General features: G+C 39.0%; 1 protein-coding gene across 1 annotated transcript; it reads right to left on the bottom strand.

The window, feature by feature from the left end:
- Nucleotides 1-798: 798 nt before the first annotated feature.
- On the bottom strand, nt 799-12,377 carry LOC115738681 (peptidyl-prolyl cis-trans isomerase CYP59). Its single transcript, XM_030671386.2, has 14 exons — nt 12,132-12,377; nt 11,568-11,672; nt 11,128-11,245; nt 10,820-10,870; nt 8,659-8,750; nt 8,470-8,569; nt 7,935-8,057; nt 7,760-7,837; nt 7,541-7,587; nt 7,379-7,434; nt 6,179-6,219; nt 2,712-2,817; nt 1,879-2,008; nt 799-1,731 (listed from the first exon to the last, which is right to left on the bottom strand). Exons 1-14 carry the CDS (start codon nt 12,227-12,229, stop codon nt 1,050-1,052), a joined length of 1,827 nt encoding a protein of 608 aa, XP_030527246.2. The 5' UTR covers nt 12,230-12,377; the 3' UTR covers nt 799-1,049.
- Nucleotides 12,378-20,880: the final 8,503 nt, after the last annotated feature.

Genomic DNA, 20,880 nt, shown 5'->3' with positions numbered 1-20,880 from the left:
AATGCCCGTCGTGACTTGACGTGACGATACGATGGAGATCGGATCGATATGTCGTCCCACCATGTTCCTGGGGGCCCACGCGGGCCCCTCCATTTGCTCCTGAGATTATTGATTTTGCTTGGGGACGGACAAAAAGGGCCTTAGAAACCCACATCCACATTCGCTCGATGATGTTTTAACGGACCAAATCATTCGTGAGACCCGAATTGGCCTTTCTGTTTGGTTTAATTTGGAGGTATATGTCCTCGAGAAACTCGAATCCAATCGCCACAGGCCTCGTGTTTTGGAAATGGACTGTTCGGTATCGGCGCCCATCGTAGAATATCTATCACGCCCAAGACGCCCAAGACACACAGAGCACGAATCCGGTCAACCGAAAACTTAAGCTATTATGTGAAAGGAAACACATATACTTGTTTTTAAGGACATTTAAAAACTTCATGTTTAAACAATGTGACGCCGTTGACAACCTCAACCACCTGTCACTTCTCTGACAAAAAAAAAAAAGACGCTCCACGTAGACAGTTCACATATTAACGAGTAGTTATGGCCATTTAGATTACTATTAAACTTTGAACTTGAAAAATTTAAGACTGAATTGATAAAAATATAGCATGTATAAGACTTTTTTGGGTAATTTTGCTTATGACGTGAAGGTTACACCATATGACAGCGACAAATGGCATGGCCAATTGAAGCGAGCGACGTTAAACTTACCTAGCATTGTATGTCACACTGGCAATGTGCAGCTCTGCCGGCCTTGTAACCAGCACATGGACACTTTTGGAGTAGAAAGGATGATGTGACTGGGTTCTATGATAACTTTCCAAAATCTTTACCATGAGGCACAATCAAAGGGTGAGAATGATGAGTGCAATATGATCCAATCAAAACCAGGATATTGGACATCAGCTATTTAAAGTTATGCAGCACGCTGATCTACATTGCCTCTCGTAGGGCATAATCCCTACAAGGGAGCTCAAGAAGAATTGTCATTTGACCTGTTCATCTTCAGAAATGTCTTTGTGCTCTGGCGGTGTGTCATATCTTCATCTCCTGCTAGCGCCTCGATGGCTTCTCTCCTGATGACTCTTGCCATCTGTCTCTCGACTTCTATACTTCTGCTCTTCCCTTCCACCATTGAAGCTATCTTTGTGACCATTGCTTCTCCTGTAACTAGGGTCATCCCTCCTTCCCCGTCCATCGCCATCTTCATCTCTTGTTCCCTTCCTAGACTCTCCATACCCTCTCCTATCTGCATGGTGATCATCATCGGAATCTTTTCTCTTAGCAGCTCCCCCAACTTCACGGCCATCATCATAAGCAGCACCCTTTCTACTATAGTTTTCACCACCTCTCCTGTCTTTATGATTCTCAATATCTGCTCTTCCCTTTTTATAATCTCGATAATCACCTCTGTTACCATCTCTGTCTCTGTGTCTCTCCATATTTTTCTCTCGGTCTCTCAGCTCTTCCGGATAATCCCTGTCAATCCTTCTCCTACCAGCTTCACTAGCTTTACCATCTCGACTCATTTCGTCCTCTCTATGCTTACTTCTTTCACTCTGCCTATGCTTATCAACAGAGTGCCTCATTTCTTTATCACCGAATTTTGTGTCCTCCGCAATTCGCCTGCTCATCTTATGTCTATCATCCTGGTCATCTCGGCCTCGCCTTTTCTTTTCATGACTTGGACTTTTTGGTGCATCTTCATCAAAGACCATTTCATACCTAAAGAGGAATTAGGCTGTCAGAATCACACATGCAAAGGCACACAAATGCATGCCAGCCCCACACACATATCCACTCACACACTGAGGGAGAGGGAGGGGGTTGATTGAGAGAGAGAGAGAAAGAGAGGCACTGTCAGGAACAAACCTAGAGTCATCTCCCCCCCTCTGTGCGTTGTCCTCCTTCAGAATGTACTTTGAAGGTGGCTGTCTAGTGGAGCTTCCGCTACATTCCCTGGCCATGTGATCCGAAGCCCCACATTTAAAGCAACTTTTTCCTACAGACAATAATCCAAGAGTTGTCTATTATAAGAAACAATAAATACAAATGACGTTGATCATCATATATCCACAGTAAGCATAGACTACAACCAACGTTAAGCATAGTCCCCATGTAATCCTAGATCCCGCACAGGCAAACATCGTATTTGAATGACGAGCAAAAGAAGGATAAGCTTTCACAAAGCAAAAGCAAGCAAATTGCCAATCTGACCACTGGAGTCGCATGATTCGTTGGAGGGCACAAAAGAACATGCAAAACGACAGGTTTGACTAGATCATCATAAAACTAGGCTCGATTTAAGGCCTGCATAATCTGCATTTGCTAATTAACAGATACAAGTATGGAACTTAATTTAGTCCTCAACTATGCTTGTTTGACCACTAAAAGGCTATTTGCAATTTTTCATGCACTAAGATGAATACATGCTGTCCCATTCTCTCCTGAAATTCTGCCTTAACAAATTTAACTCAGGGAAACACAACTGTCTTAGGAGCTTGCCACTGCTGACAACTCCTCAAGTTGCATATCGTAATAAACCAAACCTTACACACAGAGAATTCGTAATGGCCACTTAAAGAGGAAATGCATCAATTCCTCCCCCATCAAACAAAGTTGGACATAAACATAATTTTCACCATTAAAGATAATAATCGCCTGAAAGCAGTGAGAAACCCCACAGAGTTTGAGTGCAGCCTTACCTTTAGCCGCTTGGCTATCTTTTCGTCTGTACTGGGACCAAAGTTTTGCAACACTCTGGCTAAAATCCACCTTTATCCTCCTATCATCAATCAAGGCATTGTCCATCTGCCATGACATATCAGACAAACATAACAGATGTGTCACACGCAACAAGAACTTATTTGACAAATTAGGGATGGCTTTTTAAACCAGAGAGAATAAACAATGCCACCACTTTTAGTTAGAATCAAAAGCAATCAAAATTAAGAATATAATGAGCCAAGTCACCCATCCCAAGATCAGTATAAACCAATGTGTAACTTCACGCTTTCCTTAAGGGATCTCCCTAATTGTCCTATTTCCCCTTCATTTGCTCTCCCAAATGAGCCATTTTGATATATTTAATCCTGCTTGGTCTTTGAGATATATAAAGTATGTACATCGTTCTATCCTACAACAGCAGTCAACTGTTGCAGAGGCATCTCTGAAATCAGCAAAAACCATGAAAAAATTGGTGAAGAACAAAAACATGGAAACCAACTTGTAGGTTTCACAATTGTATAATGACATAAAGAAACCCACAGGATAAGTTGTAAATAAGTCATGTTACTCACGACATGCTCGAGCTTGACAGCCATATTACTCGATCTCAGCTGGATAGTTTTTGAGTTTGATAGATTGAATAATGGATCAGCACCACTCGAGCACAGCTAGATAGTTTTTGAGTTTGAGTAGCTCCCGAGTAGACATGGCCAAATGGAACCGTGGGCCCGGTCAACCAGCCTGTTGACTGGGCCCACGGTTCCAACTCGAACCGAACCGGAACCGGCCCCGAGGGCCGGTTCCGACCCGTTTTAAAAAAAAAAGGGGGAGGCTCGGGGGAAAGAGCTGTTGGGCTCGGGAACCGGCGGTTCGGTTCCACCTTTTTGTGGAACCAGAATCGGCGGTTCGGCCGAACCAGCCATGTCTACTCTTGAGCCTAACCTAATAGTTAAAAACCGCACTTCTTTTTTTTTTTGGTTTCTATTCAATTGTGTGTGTTTTTATTTTATTTTTTATAACCAAGGTGTTCGAGTCAACTTGTGCCCACCTCGACTATTCTTCGGGAGAGACTAGCACAACAACTCACCGCTATGGCCCCCAACTTAAATCACATGTGCTCACCTGGGGAATCGAACCTGGGATCAGTGTGCCTAACCACACAATCTCAAGTGCGCCCCAACCAACTAAGCCACCCATGGGTGGGTGGCTTCTATTCGCTTGTTTATGTAGTCTATATGGGAGAAATCACTTTCCCAAGCTCTTTTCTATACGTAATGAGAACTATTCTCGGGTGAGGTTATTATAAGCACTGAGATGTTAACTTTGTTAATTTTTAATCCTTTCTATTTTTTTGGCATCTTTATTTAGGTTGCTTTATTTTGATAATAAAAAAACTTGAAATTTGTGCTTCATATAGCAGAGTATTTTAGCGAGGATTTCAAGTACATTATATAGGAAACAAAATACATTTATAACGGACAGAATAACTTTTCAAATAAAGGTCTAAACATTGAAAAGTTTTTTCTGTACACCACCAAATAACTGAAAACTAATCATTTTCCCTGAAAATAATTTAAAAGGAAAATATTTTCCTCCTATAAGCAGTTTTCCACAAATAAACCCACCCTGAAAACAAGTATCCTCAGCCTCTCATCTACTTCATCTCATTCCTCTTGTTGCTTTTAAAAGTGGCAGTTCAAGCAATAACTGAACCAAGATGAAGAACAGAAGTCTCAATGCCTTTGATATAAGAACAAAGGAGACAAAGCAAACATCATCTGTATAGTCCTCGCCTATGACCCAATTTTCTTCGGGGCCTAGAGTAAATCCCTAGCTCTTCAAAGTTTTGATGCAGTCTTCCTGCTTTAAAGTTGATGAGACCAAAGAATTAAATTTGCTAAGGAATCACAACCATCGAGGAATCTGACCCCGTTTGCAAAGTGGATAGTAAGTGATACACATAGGATGACCTAAACTTTTCATAGACAACTATTGGCCAGACAGCTTTGATGAGGGCAAATATAGTGGATTGAGAAGCTTTTAGGAGATGTCTACATAGGTTTTGAATACTTGAGAAGTGGGAATCGGGTTTGTTCTCACACTTTTTCCTTGTAAAGAGAAGGATCAATCTGCAGATGAATAGAGAACTCCAGCTCTTAGAGTAGTACACGTGCCGAGAGTGTATCATGACTTCTTATGAACCTCATATCTCTCGATTTCAGGGAAATTGAAGTTCGTATGCAAAATTCCACCAAGTCAAGAAAGAAAGTGGTGAAACTCTTGAAGCATGGAGATGCTGCAAGATCATATTGAAGTGCATTTGAACAAAGCTCAAGTGGCTGAAGGCTCCAATGATATAAGAACCACAACTCGATTTGGTTTCCGATTTATTAATATTGTCTAATGAAGCATGGACAGATGTAAGATGGAAAGGAAGGAGTCACTTTGGTTGGCAGAGGAATAGATAGGTTACCAATCAAGATAATATCAATCCACCAGTTATACATATAAATTTTATGGGTCGTAATCTACTGAAATCAAGATGCCCATCAAAATCTTCCTTTTAATTCCACAACCATCTTAAACCCCCAAGAAAAACTAAAATTTTCTCACCATTCAGAACCACAAGAAACAAACCCCAATAGGAAGAAACTCAGCACGGCCCCTGCCGTAACTCCACAAGAGAAAAAAAAATCCAATTCACAGTCAGGCAAAGGCCAGCATGAGGTTGCGGTAATTGGTGGTGGGGGCTTCGTGGGCATGGCTATTGACAGTGGCGGTGGCTGAAAGGAAGAAAGGAAGAAGAAGAGAAAGAAACGATGAAGAATAGGAGAAATGCAAGGTGCAGAAGAGAGAGACAGAAGACTGACAAGTGGGGCCAACTTCGACATGTGGCGCCATGTGTCGATCACTGAGTGGCCTGGGACTACGCTGACGTGGTGAGGCAGGACTACCTAATATTTTCTCAAGTTCAAGTTCACACACAATGACTCTTCTCACTTGGAAAGGCTTCTTTTCGAATGACCATAACTAGTATATCAACTAAGGAGGACACAGATCCTCGTAGTGATGTTTCCACACAGAACTGAAGCAGATACATAGACACTCATCCCTTCCCGGGATGAGATGCCCACAGATTTATATTTTAAGCTCCTTTTCTCTCAGTACCTCTAGGGAGGAGATGCAATGGGTGGAAGTAGGAACCAGACACAATGAAGAAATATTCAACTCTCTTGCAATGTCACAAATAAAAGAAAGAGAGGAACGACACTGCCTTGAAATTCATAAGGATACAGAAACCAACAATTTCGGGAAAGTGACAACCAAATACAGCAAAATAAAATGCACAAACGCATAAAAACCCCCAAATAAGAAGTAAAGTCAATCAAAGGGAACATATAAGACGGAAATATGGCAAGTTGCAAAAGTAGTCGAATCAATGTACCTTAAAATATGCCTGCTCACATGAATCTTTGTTCTCAAACTCTGGCAAAAGAACATTAACGTGATTATTATTAACTCTTTCCTTTATCAGAATCGTTATGTGACACGACCAATAAAACAAGATGGGAACCCAAGAATGGGATCTTTAGCTTATGAGAGATTAAAGATCTTTATAAGACATCTTTATATCTTCTAGAACATATTCAATGTCGAATTTAAAATAACTATTAGATGTTCTTAAACTAAATAAATTTCATCTTCAGTCACTGAAGCACGTTAATTGCAAAAAAAGAAAGAATTTGGTCAGATTCCGAGCAAAGTACATAAATTGCAAAAGATCAATCTCTTGCTGCCTTATCCCGACGTGATAAAACTTTACTAATCACAGATGCAATTTATCATTCTCCTACAAAAGCACCAGATATTATCTTTTTTTAGCATAATTTGAAATGAAATAAGAGGATGAAGCAGCTAGATATTTTTTTTTTTTCCCTATATGCAGTCCTCGAGGAATGAAGTGGTTATTAGCCCAACTAAGGATAAGATGAGAGAAACTTGTCTAAGATGATTTTCAAACGTAAGACTAAAGACTTTGGATGTGTCCATGAGATGTTACTATGGAAACAAGATTTGGGGAAAGTAGAAAAAGATACAGAAGGAGATGATGACAAAAGATATAGGACATGACTTTGTAAGATATTGTGAGACTAGAAACAGTGGCGGTGGTCCCACCATAACTTACATGGTATCAGAGTAGAAGGTTTTGAGTTCTAATTTTTCCAGGCCTCATTTACCTCCCTAATAAAATATGTTCACACTTAGTGTAGACAAAAAGACCAGACTAAGCGTAAGAGGGAGTGATAGAATATTTAAATTATTAAACTACGCTTTCATCTAATAGCTTGAACTTTTAGAACAGTTCACTGTGGTCTCACTATATCTTACAATACAACGTCTATCGCAATAAGAAAGAGGATCTATGTAGCAGACCAAACAAGGCTTAGTTCTTTTGTCATATGCAATCCGTTTTATGGCCGGTAAGTTTAGAATACATAAGTAAAAAGCTGATGCGAGATATCATGCTTTCTCATATCAACAGGGTTATCGACCATCAAATTTGTGCTATTCTTCAGAAATTCATTTAATTTTTCACAGCCTAGAATCAATTGAAGAAGACAATTCCAGAACAGGATAACTTTACCTATGAATGCATAGCATAAACTATCACCAGTCTTAAAATCACGGATGACATCAGCCCTGTCAAGGTTGTCATCATTAGCTTTGCAATAAGAATCAGCCGTCCAAAGCAATAACAAGAAGCGATGAGCAATAAAAATAGCACAGGAAAGCAAGATGTACTTACGATACCACTGTTCCAAATCGTGAAAAGATTGTATGCAAGTCCTCATCCTGCATCAAGAAGTAATAGATTTGACAGTGAATTCAGATGTAAAGTGTAGTGATAATCAATAACCATAAGGGAAAGCAAAATCCTTCCATTGGTCAATAACCGTCTGTAGTAAAGAAAACTTTCAAAATGATTTTCAGAAATCACCCCCTATTAGGCAATTAGCGAACTCACTTCGGTAACTGGATTCAGTTTACAAACAAAGAGCACATTGTCTGGAGGCTTTATCTCAGCATCAGGAATATCCCCAATCTGTAATGGAGATGAGACAGAAGAGGATTCTTTGTGAAGAAGATGAAGAGAACATCTGGATACAGCAGCATGAGAAAAACATATCAGGTTTACTTACACTCTCAAGCACAATTGCACTAGAGTGCGCTTCCTTAGCACGAATAGCCTCCTCAAGCTGAGCTGGGCCCAGTTGCTCATCCAAAGGTACCCAATCATCTTCAAGTCGAACCTCATCAACCACCTGCTTCCGACATATGCAACAAAACCATATGCTGAGAAACAAACATGACTCAATTCTATATAATTAACTTCTAGGGAGGTAAAAGAAAGGGCAGAGGGGACACATTAATTTCATGCCAGTGTTTCTTTTAAGAAACTTAGAACTGGATAATTAATTTACCACTAGCTGTCACAGAGATAAGCCACTCCTTGCATTTCATCAGATATTTACTCATTAAGTAGCAAATTTTGGCCGCATGTTCAGTGAATTCTTGTCCAACTTCCATCTCTATCAATGTGATTAAATAGATGCCAATTTTATGAAGCGGTTGGTGACAATTACATTTTCATGTAATCGATCCAAAATAGCAGAGTATTTGCAATCACATATTTTCTGCGGCTAACTGATAATAAAATCTTTAATCAGTCAACACCTCATCTTTCGGCTTTCCTTCAGGAGAAGCATCAGGAATCAACTCAGTTAGCTGGGGAGGGTCATCAAAAGGGTCATCCAGTATATATGTGTGCCTGATCCTGCTCAAAACAATAGGAACCATACTAGAAATAAACAAGAGAGTTACATATAGTAATTCAAAGAGCGAGAGAGTGGATAGAGAACGAGCCTTATGTTCTTATACGGTCTCCCCTTCTCATCCACATAAGCTTCATTAATCCTAGTCAATGTCTCAAGACCTTCTGCAACTTCACCAAACACCTAACAATGATGAATAATTTGTTAAAACCCAAGCGCAAAATGACCAATGATGCAGACAGCCAAAATAGGCAACTCAACAAATAGGAAGCTTCTTATGCAGCAATGATATCACTAATATGCAATTCCAGTTTTTTTTTTTTTTTTTTGGGGAGTATTTACAAGTTTTTTTCACTAAAATCAAGAAATTAATCTGATACGATAGGCAAGAACTAAGTACACTTACAGCACACCGAAATAAATATTAATAGAACAAAGTCTCCAGCCATTTACACCATTCTACATTTATAACCCCATATCAAGGCCTAGAATGTACAAAAGCAGTGGGTACAATCGACCATGAAATGACTTCACAAGACTCCCCTACATGTATTCAATTAGAATTACTGAACCAATAAGCAGAGACTCCAGGATGAACTAGATTTCACATAGGTATTTACTAACTGAAATTGCACGTATCACTAGTCCATAAAGATGTAATAGAAAAGACACTTCCAGGCGATAAAGGAACCTGATCAAAATTTTAGTTGTTGCAAACCACAATCTAACTGCTGCTCCACTTAATTTCCAACTATTTATTATTAATCTGTCTAAAGGGTCCAAATGAGTGGTTCAAGGAGAACATGGTCTCATGAAGAGGAAAGCAGGAAAAAGTTAACCCAAAATTTCCATTTGGAACAATGCAATTTGCAAAAGAACCTCATAGACTTGCATGAAATGGTTAGCAAGAATTCAAAGGAGCACAAAATAAATATTTTCTCAAAAGTCTGCGGGAAACGTATCAAAAAGCAATTCAATCAACTCAGCAGAATGAAAATTGCAGCATAATGAGTCAATGAAATTACCACCTTTGTATCATATGGACTCTTTGTTTTGCACCTTAATGTATCAGGTTACAGATCAACTATCTTCTCTTTCCATTATCTATGTATAACTAGGTCTACCATTCTTTTTCATCCTTGGGCAATTGGTCTACCATTGTTTATTTTAGTCCGACATCAGGTCAATCCTTCTCACTAGTACATCTAGAAGACAGCTCCATGAATGACTAAGGTCACCAAGCGAAACGCTGAAAAAAAGCTTTGGGCTCACAAAGTCCTTTGAATGAAAGTTTTGATGTTTGGTAAAATTATTTTAAAGCCCTTTGAGCCCAAAACCTTCCTTTGCACAGCCTAATGCCCGAGGCAGCTATTTACCAGCTTTCAATCAAAGGAATTTCGGAGCCCAATATTTTCCAAAATGGCCCTAAGCCTCTTCAATGTCTCTCCTATAATATCATTAATGCAGCCAACTGCAAAGTTCCCACTCTACTTTATTTCTAATCCTGCTTCTCACTCCTCTAGCCAAAGAAATACGACATTCTTCTTTTACACTGACATCAAATTTGCACATTTCACTTCTTGCCTCACCTTAATTGGTCACATTTCACATACTACAACTGGCCTCACTATTGTCCTTTCAACAATAGTGAAACACTGATATTGCTTTGGGTCATAAAAATGCCAAAATGGCCAGCTGCAATTTCCAATTGAAAGTACCTACTGAAGTTTGTACATCTTTTTATACCTCTTAGAGAGTGACCATGTTTAAAGAAACATTGTGGAGCAAGTACAGAAGACCAAAATAATATCTCAGGCTCCACAAAGAACACGAAAGACTAGATTTAAGCGGTAAGATCATCTGTGGACCCAAAAAAAAAGAAGCTACCTCATCACCCTCTATCTCAAACAGGATAAAAATATAGATCTGCAATTGAGCGACTAAAACCTATTAAAGACATAGCATAAAACCATTCTAATATCAACCCCCAGGCACACAACACCCCCCCCCCCGGGCCCCCAAAAAAAAAAAAAAAAAAGAACAAGAAATTCCTTTAAGCTAAAATGAATAAAAGTTCTTCCACATAAGTTGCTGCTGTAAACATCAAAGAAGTGACTAAAAAGAAAGTGAGAATCATAACAAAGAACAGAACTCATAAAACTGGAAATGCAGTGATACGAAAAGACTAATTATCTCATGGAACTCATGAATGATGATCGAGTGTGACCAGAGAAATCAAATCAGAATCTTACCGTGTGCTTTCCATCAAGATAATCCAAGTCATCCCGCAATGTGAAATAGAACTGTAAAAGCACAGGGTTACCAGAAGAAACATTTTGGTTACATGGATGAAGAGTGAAACAAAACTTCAACTTAAATTAACAATAAATAGTCATTATCTGAGCTTGTGAGTGCTCATACAAATCTGATAATGTAGAGAAAATGACAGAATTGAAGAACGTAGAAAAAGCCACTGCATTCAAAAAGTGCAACCATCTGCCTCCGTTGTATCTGGTACATCTCAATAGCAAAATAACAGCCAATGGCACAATAAAGCTACCTGAGAAGCATTGAGATTTTCTCCAGCACTTGCCATGGCAACCGTTCCCGTCTTGGAGTGTTTTAGATCAAGATGAATCTCATCCATGAAAAAGCGAGCCTGATCACCATACAGAAATCTGAAACAGAACCATTTGTGCCAATTATATCGAAACTGAAAGATATAAGGGGTGCAACGCATATATATTAACAGAAAACACTGAAAGAGGAGTGTCTTTTTTCTTTAATTTAGGAACTAGTCTCCTTTTATTTCCCACGAGAAAATGAAATAGAAGATGTGATACGAATTAACAACACCGCGTTATTGTCCTAACCCAAAGGGAAAGTAACTCATTATTCCATTGATCAACATAAAATCCTTCCAGTTTGGATCATAGAAGTGTATGAAAGATCAGAAACTGCACAATCATATAAAAAAGACGACAATGCAAAGTCACTAACTTATAAACAGAATTGCCGCCTGTTCCTGTCCCAGTGGGGTCGCCTGTCTGTGCTGTGAAATCCTTCTGTACATTGTGAAACAGACACCCATTGTAGTACTTGATCCTGCACCAATTAGATAGCAAAAGGGAGGGGGAAGGGTTAAGAAGGTGCGCAGAATGCATCTGAAAAGGCCAGAACAATCCTCAGAAGCCTCTACTCTTAAGCAAAAAGATGGAGCGCACGATTATCGAGCGAAAAAATGATTGGTACATGTTTCTCAGGAGTGGGTGCATCTCCTGATTAATATTCTCCTCGTCACCAAAACATGGAGAACCGCCAATCACGCACACCCTGCTTCCCGAACAAAAATATAGTACGCCACTACCAAAATTAGCAGAATTCGAAGGCAAAATGAGCGGGCTTTACAACGGCCGAAGAAGACTGATCGCGGGAACAACCTCAGAACAGCGACTGTGTCCAAAATTAATGGAACACTTATACCAAAGCCGATAAACTCACGGACAAAAGAGATCGGAAGAAGAAGCAATCAACAACAAACGAAGGTTACAGGGCAGTACGTACTTGCAGAGCTTGAGGAAGTTTTTGCAGGTCAAAGGGCACCTATCAGCATGCAAATCCACCACTATGTCCCCTAAACTCGTCACGACCAGCACCGACATGTTCGCTCGGTCTCCCCCAAAAACCTCCGCCGGCTCCGAGGAAGGATCGACGACGACGGTATGTTGTAAAAACTGAAGAAGGGGAAGAGCAGAGAGGAGTGGAGGGAAGGGCCCTGGGCTGAACCAAAATCACAACCCGCGTTCGGAAGCCTGTGATCAGACCAGATCGGGCCACATCTTCCAATGAGAACCACAACGAATCCACGAGCGTAACTGAAGGGCTGGTTTGTGCAAATCTGGGCCTCATTCCAACCAACAAAACAAAAGAGTCAGGAAAAAAAAGTTCCGATATGGATGACACGATAGATACGAGGGTAAATAATACAAACGGCCCATGAATTTTGGCTCAATATATAATGAGATCTTCAAACGGCCCATAAACTTGTATAATATGACCTCTCAACTTTTAATTTACTTTTGGATCACGCTTAATTTGGTCTCTAAAATGTATGAAAATATTCAATGTTGTTCTTGAAATTGAATTAATAAAATGACAAAATTGAACATTTTCATGCAGTTCGAAGACTAAATTGAATATGTACTCAAAAGTCTAGGGGAATACATTGAACAAATTAAAATTTCGTAGAGAGACGGTATTGCGCATTGGATTAAAGTTCAAGGACAACAATAAATATATTTAAATTTTATGGGTCACATTGCACATTAAACCAAAATTTAGAGACTATTTGTGTCATTATCCCCAAATATAACTGATCACATGACAAAAAATTCTTAGGGACTTGCGTTTCTCTTTTCTCTTTTCTTCTTGTGGATAATTACATTGTTGTTAATATAAAACAATTAAAACACATATAAGAGTGCACAAAAAATGAAGATAAATCACATTGTTCTTTGGGTGTTATTACTTCCTTGATGGCTCAACACATGTACTCTTTACCCGCTTATGCGCTCATAGCACAAGACTTTACTACTCAAGTTGTCTTATATATTAATCAGCAATACATTGCAAGATTCATCATGATAGAGGCTTCTCCTCATGGGGCTATACCTTTCATTAGAGAATACTTTGTAAGAGAACATCAAGTGAATGAGAAAAGATAGATGAATTTCAAATGAAGTACTTTTAATAAGAAAAATGGAAAAAAAAAAAAAAGCCAAAGTCTAGAACACATATGAGAGTATTCGATTTCATTCTTTTCTTGTGGTTCGAAATCAGTGTTGGAAAGAAGGGAAGTGGTAAGTATAATTGACATTTTTTTTTGTTAGAAAGAAACCTTCATTTCACATAAAAGAAAGGTACATTACATCAAGACTAAACCAATCACAAAGTGTTACAATCAAGTATAAATCCGAAAAATAGATCAACTTGATATAGCCTGTGGCATCCCCCTCCTTTCCACAAGAATGGATTTATCATAAAATCATAGCACAATTGGTTGCTGACCACCAAAACATCTATCATCATCAGTGATGAGCACACGCCGAAATCTTCATCTATAGTAACTATTTTGTCAAAAGGTGGTGTGGGCCCAAGTTTGGTGTCTCAAGCATTATCATCGTAAAGAGATAACAACACAAATATGTTGAAAAAACATAAATAACGCCTTGTAAACCTCATATCTATATGTACATCGGGATAAAAAAAACTCTTAAATTTAGGTCTAAATCTAAATCGGGAGAGAAAAGCTACAAAATAGTAACAATTGATCTAAATGCTTTCAGATAAACTCACCATTGTACACAGAGAGAGATGAGCTTCGGAGATTTGTGGAGCGCTCGAACGACATCCGCGAAAGCAGTAAAGAAGTTGTGAAAATTCTTAAAAAAAAAAAAGATAGAGAGATAGACAAGGGTATAAGGAGGAAAAGAGAAGAGGGGAGAGGGAAGATGGATGGAGGGAGAGAGGGAGAGAGAGGGGGGGGGGGGGTGGGGGATTTTTTTATAAATGTGCAATTTATAGTTGACATTTTAACATATACCTTCTGTGCGCTCCACTTCAACGCCTTAAAAAAAAAAAGGTTTTCAGGGGGAAAATCACATGATGAAAGGAGTAATTTATAACAAATCGGAACATGAGTTGTAGATTTATCAATAAAAATCATTGGAAAACAAAAATTCTGGAAGCTATAGAGAGAGAACTTTATTGAAGCACTGAGCTTGGTCGAAGTTCTTTGGTATCCCGCGACATTACACAACATGAAACTCAGCTAATGAAAACGATTTTTTTTTTTTGTTACTAGAAAGGAGAATTTCCTCCTTTCAAGTGCGGGTGTTTTTCTTTTTATTGTAAATGCTTTTCAGCTGACTTATCGTATTCAACATTCCAAATAGGAAAAACTCTAGAAAATATTTTCATGAAGCTTCTTTTCGACGGAACAAACGAATAACTCCAAGGCTCCGTTCGTTTCGTGGAAAATGGGTTGTTTCTAGAAAATGTTTTTCAAGAATGCAATTTTCAGGAACATGACAATATTTTATAGCGCTAGGCTGAAACCCGAAATTGAACTGGAAAATATTTTTTGTCGTTCGGTAAGGAAAATCGGATTTAATTTTCCTCCGTGCAATCTTTTTAATAGTCTTTTTATTCTTATTTATTTTTAATTTAATTTTATTTTTTTCTCTTCTTCTTCGGCCGGTCTACAAAAGGAAAAAACAAAAAAATATTAGAATATTAAAAGATTCGAAAATATTTTTTAAAATAATTGAAAAGAAAAGTAATGTGAAAGAGTGGGGGAGGAAAGATGAGAGAAAATGTTTTCCTTTTTTCAAAATTTAAAATAATTTTCCCCACTTTTGAATGTGTCTTTTTTTTTTTTTTCACGACTCGTTTATTTTCCATAAAACAAACGCCGGGAAAATATTTTCCTGAAAGTTATTTTTGTAAAACAAATGGAACCCAATAGCAATTTGAGTTCATGGAATGGTCTCAGTGCTAGTCATTAACTTCTTAGGGCTCACATGTATTGTTCAGGGTTGGTAAGAAAAAAGTGACACCAAGAGATTTGATGCGGGGGCATTGCCAACCCGAACGAGATGAGGGAATTGTACCTGTAGATTAAAGAACCAGCAAATCTCTGACTACAAATCTCAACTTGCTCGCCTCTAGAAGCCATCTTGTGCATCCATGATCGAGAGAGAAGCGAAAATATCTGTTTATATCTGAATAAAGTGGGAAAGTGCGGTCTTTTCAGCTTAAAAACTTAATGGCAGATTCACATTCAAATGGCAACATGCGAGAACATGAGCTTGTTGGACCCTCTACACACCACTTGCGCAGAGCGACGAGGACAAGATTGCGTGAATCGGCTCCTGGCGTGATCGCTGTCCCTGCAGTGGCATATGAAGGGATGAGCGCGGAATCTTTCTCAAAGATAGGAAAGATAGTCCGAGATTATTTGATGCCTTTCCCTTTTCCAAGTAGTCTCTCTCGAACTCGAGGGTATCATTCAAACTCTCACATGGAAAGCTACGCGAAAGGAGAGGGAATAAAGAGAAAACTCGACACAGCCAACATCTTCCTCCGACATACATTTAGAAAGTAAGGCGAAGCTTTCCTTTAGCGCAGCACAAGTTATATTCCCCGCGTTCAAGTATGTTAAGGTTTCGTGGTTAGAGATATCAATGGGAACATGTTCCATTTCTAGGACAAAGCCCTCGCTTCTTCTTCTTCTTCATCACCTTGGCATACGCTCACGGCACAGTAGCTGGTTTTCGCAGCCTCCTCTCTGACTTCTTTGACTGCATCGGGCAATAAGGTCTCATTAGCCTATCAACTTTTAATGATTCTCAGAATACCAAGGTGGCAAAAGCGCTCAACAGTGTTCTCACACATCAGATCTTGTCCTCCTTCTATCTACGCCAGTCGATTCACTCGTTGAAGATATTTATCAGTCTTTTTATCTATGGCAATTAGGACCTGAAATTATTATTGCAATAAGATATAATGTGTCAGACCACTATATACGATTCAAGTGGCTGCGTCAAGTTATCAAAAACAAATACTTAACCGAAATAGGAGCATAATAGAAAACGGCATCCATTAAAGCAAACTGCAAATGGCAACATTGTCAATAAATGGAGTTGTGAGGAGGAACTTAATATGGAATTGTAATAATAAAGCAGTGAAACTGGAATATTTATCACAGGTATGATAAGAACATATACTTGGACGAGGTAGATGGTCAAACAATTGAAACTGCATGTGTTAAATTTGAGAAGAAAGGATTCACAAATTCAATAAGTGTTTTATGCAAAACACGCGGTGATGATGTGAATTTACGATTGAGATTGTTAGGAAAATATTTCCCAATTCAAAATCAACTACCAAGAGAATTAACTTCTCACAGAATTTCATCTCTTAACGAGAAACTAAAACATAAAAGCAGAATTTTGCAGAGAAAAACATTAGTTCTAAAAAGACACATCTCCAAGCCATGTCAACTCAATTTCTCAACTGACCACATCATGTAGAATCCAAATTTTCATTATAAACCATCAGGGCACAATTCAAAATGCCAGTCTCCTCAAGAACTGGAAGGACATTTGACCCCACAGAACACCCAGATCTAAAAAAACCTGATTATTCAAACCAAAAGGCATATGAACACTTTCATAGCAAGGGCATAGAGAAAGATGCTCACTTGATCAAAGAGAACAGTCTTGCCACTCCCACCCGAGTCGGACGGGCACGATGGTGTTGGACTTCTTCTGCTTAAACAAGCTAACTGCGAGCTAAAAAGTAAAAACTACAAAAGTTGAGCGGCGGAAATTGGCAAGAGCAGACTACCTGAATGAGAAGAGTGGCTGGCTGAGGTGCTGACTCCTGAAATACCTCCGTCGCCAGTACGTCCTTTGTTGGCCGACCATGGTCCTGGAACTGTAATCTCATATCCAACCAATGGAAACTCTTGGTCGAGGCATTGAGTTACTTTCTGCTAGTACAAAATACTTCCTACAAATTAGACAAAATCTTCTAAACAACATATTTTTTTGGTGAACCAAATAGAGCTGCATGTTGTATGTAACTTGATCTTGACCTTGTCAGGTTTAGAGGTTTATCATCATTTAAATTACGAAAAATTACCAAAAAAGTCCTCAACCTATTGCAATTGTGCCCATTCAATTATAAGTTTTTTTTTTTTTTTGCGGCAATTCAATCCTAAACCTTCTGCACATTTGTGCCAATTCAGTCCATTTGGTAGGTCGGTCTTGACGTGGCAAAATCTTAACAATATTTTAATAACATCGAGCATTTTTTATTTCTTTATTTTTTTTTCTTTCTCAAGTTTTCCCCCTTCCCTTTGTAGTCGGCAAGCCATGGCCGGAGCCCGGAGCTCACCGGCTACCGGGCAAGGCTGCGAAGCCCTATTAGGTTGCCGGCTGGCCTACTAGCGTAGCTCGCAAGACCACTTCGCCTGCGGTTGTAGCTCCCAAGACCATCGCTAGGCATGGTTGTGGGTGAGGCGGCCTCAATAGGGCCGTAGCGAAGGTGGGCATGGCCTTGATCGCCGTGGGCGAGGCCGTCGATGCCCGGGCGAGGGCCGTGAAGCCCTCATTGGTAGCCGACTATTGTTTCCCAACCTTGGCCTAGTGGTCGGCGAGCACTGGCGGGCTTTGGCAATGCTCGCTGGCCATAGGGGGAAGGAGGAAAATGAGAAAAAAATGAAATAAAGAAATAAATATATTAAATATTATTAAAAATTTGATATGTCGGCAATGCCAAATGGACTGAATTGGCACAAAAAAAAAAGATTTAAGACTAAATTGGTACAATTGCAATAGGTTTTAGGAATTTTTTGATAATTTTCCCTTTAAATTACTTAGAGTCGGTCATCACAATTGAATTCCAAACTAAGAAAAGATTATGTCCTTCGTCCAATTCTTGAAAACTTACAATTCCGACACTTTGTTTTGAAAGTCGAAACGCATTCTTTGAACAGTCGGATTAGGAGATTTCATTGATGCAAAATCGAATTAATGGAACACTCAAAGTATTCTCAAATTTGGGTAAAACCAAGTGAAAATATGTTCTCTAAAACGGATGGTTCCTCGAAAAAGCATACCCGCCGATTTCTTTATCTTAGCATTTTTGCCTCCCGCCGGATTCTTTTCTCTTGACTTTCTTACCTTCGTCGATTTTTTCTCTTTGCATGTTTACCTTCGGCCGATTCCTTTCACTATATCTTAGAATGGAACTTGTTTTCTTTCCTTTAGATGACCAAAGAGAGAAAAAAAAAAGGCTATTTATGAATTGAAAGAATATTTAGCTCATGAAAAACAAAAGAGTGAGGAGCAAATACAGGGCTAAAACTGAATTGAAAGACTTATCTAGCAAATACAGGGCTAAAAATTCTTGAAGAAGAACAATTTCGGAAAAAATTATAAAATACTCGATAGTTTATTTTAAAAGTCGGATAACATTCTTTGAATCATTGGGTCATGGGCTTTTCATTCGTACAAAAATCGAGTTAATAGAACAGTAAAAGAAAAAGCTATGTCCGCACAAAGTATGCCCAAAATTGGGTAAAAACAAATGGCTCCTGAAGGTTCATCTCATATCCGTCGATTCATTTCTCTTAGCATCTTACCTTCTGCCCGATTCTTTTCTCTTGACTTTTTAACCTTTTGTCGATTTTTTTCTCTTAGAATTTTTATCTTCCGTCGTTGTTTTCTTTTCTTCAGACGGCTAGCGGGCGAAAGAAGGCAATTTATGAAGTGGAAGAACGTTCAGCTCTCGTGAAAAACAAACCAATGAGGGGATTATTTGGCTATTTATTTTTTCCCGAATCATAATGTACAAGTTGGCACAAATGAACAAGGCCATGTGTTAGATTCCTAGTCTAAGCGTAGGTTAAATTTTTTGGAGGTCCGTCCCGGCCCACACCTTTGTTGGCTTTTTCCAGGCTGATCACATGCGACCCTCCATGTACATATAAAGCTTCCCCAGTTTTCAAACAGCTTTTCGCTTTGGCATGCATGAGCTCATGCTTATTGTTTACACTTCTTGGTTTTGTTTCCCAAAAAATGTGGTGCAGTAACCTTCGAGGATATGGATGAATCAGCGATATGCGTAGACAAAAGTTGTAAATGGTACTCGACTTTGAATAGGAAAGTAAATGATAAGAAAATTTAAAGGTTCGGAGACTACAAATTATGGTGTTCAACCATGAAAACTATAGGAATATAAAGATTAATATAATTTTGCATAATTATGTTGAGTTCTGTGATTGATTGAGGGTACTCTACGATGAACACACTTTGGGTAGTTATGAACATCTACAAACGGTTAGTGAATTTAATTTAAAAAAAAAATAGCTTCCTCATACTATCAGTAGTTACAAGAAGTTACACAATTTCTTATTATCTAGCAACACTTATCTATAAGAGGTTATACAAATCGTAAATTAAATAGCGACAACAAAAAATAATCATCCGGTAGTTACGTTTTTCTGTCAATTGCCCACAATAGATGATTTAGTCAATCAACTTCCTAAGTCTCGAGGAAGTCTCTCGTCGATCCACGATTCTGACCAAACTGTCCTGAGTTTGTCACTTTGTCAATACTAACAAAAAGTTGGTCAATTTTTCTTTTTCTTTTTTTGTGTCAGTAGGTTTCAAACGAATTCTAAGTTGCTGACAAAGAACTTCCTCCATATCCCGCGATTGAGCAAGTATGTAGGGTTGATATCTATTCCATACTAACTGAAATGATCGTAAAATCAGAATATGATAGATCTCTCGGAGATAAGCATCCCCGTGGGCTTCGCCAACATCTTTATTCCGGACTAGACACCTGAAGAGTTCCTCATGTTTCACTGCCGAGGCAAAAGAGACAACAAGGGAACATATGCCGCTGCTTCCAACTTACAATTGGCCATCGTTCCATATGAAATCTATATGAACGAGTCATTCTTAGTCCGAGGCTCTTTCACCTTTTTCTTTTCATTTTACATCAAATGATTCACACACCCATATTACCCACGGTAATATCACGCCTTGACATGCATGCACGCATACAAAACTAATTCCATAGCTTTAACAGAGTTAACCTATAGGGTTTTCGTGCGAACGCGGAGTTCGTGTTCTATTATTTTGTCGAGCACTTGAAATAATTGTTTGGCAAGTTCCTGGATAAAAGTTTGACATTACATATCTTTAAATAACTAAAAGATAATTGATTATATAGCAATGTTTGGGTAACTGTTATGTTAACAAACTGTTTTAGGCCATATATAATTAATTAAAAATTATTGTGAAGTTCACTCTTTTAAGAATTTATGACTAACAATATATTATTATTCTCATAGTCACCCAAGATTGTTATGCTAGCAAAGTTTCGAACATCCACAAGAGAGACAAGACAGAACGAGCATCACAGTGGGGATAGCTGCCACCATCGCGTGGTCATTATTGTCGGGGAGCCGTGGATGCCTCGAGGCTGTCATCTGGCAACCGCCGCACCACAATCACAATCGCAATTCCAATGAATGGGGTTACTCAATCGCTTTGAGAGAGAGAGAGAGAGAGAGAAGGAAAGAGAGAGAGATGGCCACCACCGACACTCATGGGCTACCTCCGGGATGGTGACGTTGCCTATCCGCACGCCTTTCTCACTTGTCATTGACACGGCCGAGAGCGCTGCCCACTTTCTCTCTTACCCCACCTTGCTCGTGCTCAACTTATTTTCCTTG

The sequence above is a fragment of the Rhodamnia argentea genome, chromosome 2 (assembly GCF_020921035.1).
Source record: "Rhodamnia argentea isolate NSW1041297 chromosome 2, ASM2092103v1, whole genome shotgun sequence".
NCBI lineage: Eukaryota > Viridiplantae > Streptophyta > Magnoliopsida > Myrtales > Myrtaceae > Rhodamnia > Rhodamnia argentea.
This window is presented reverse-complemented; position numbering and strand designations above follow the sequence as displayed.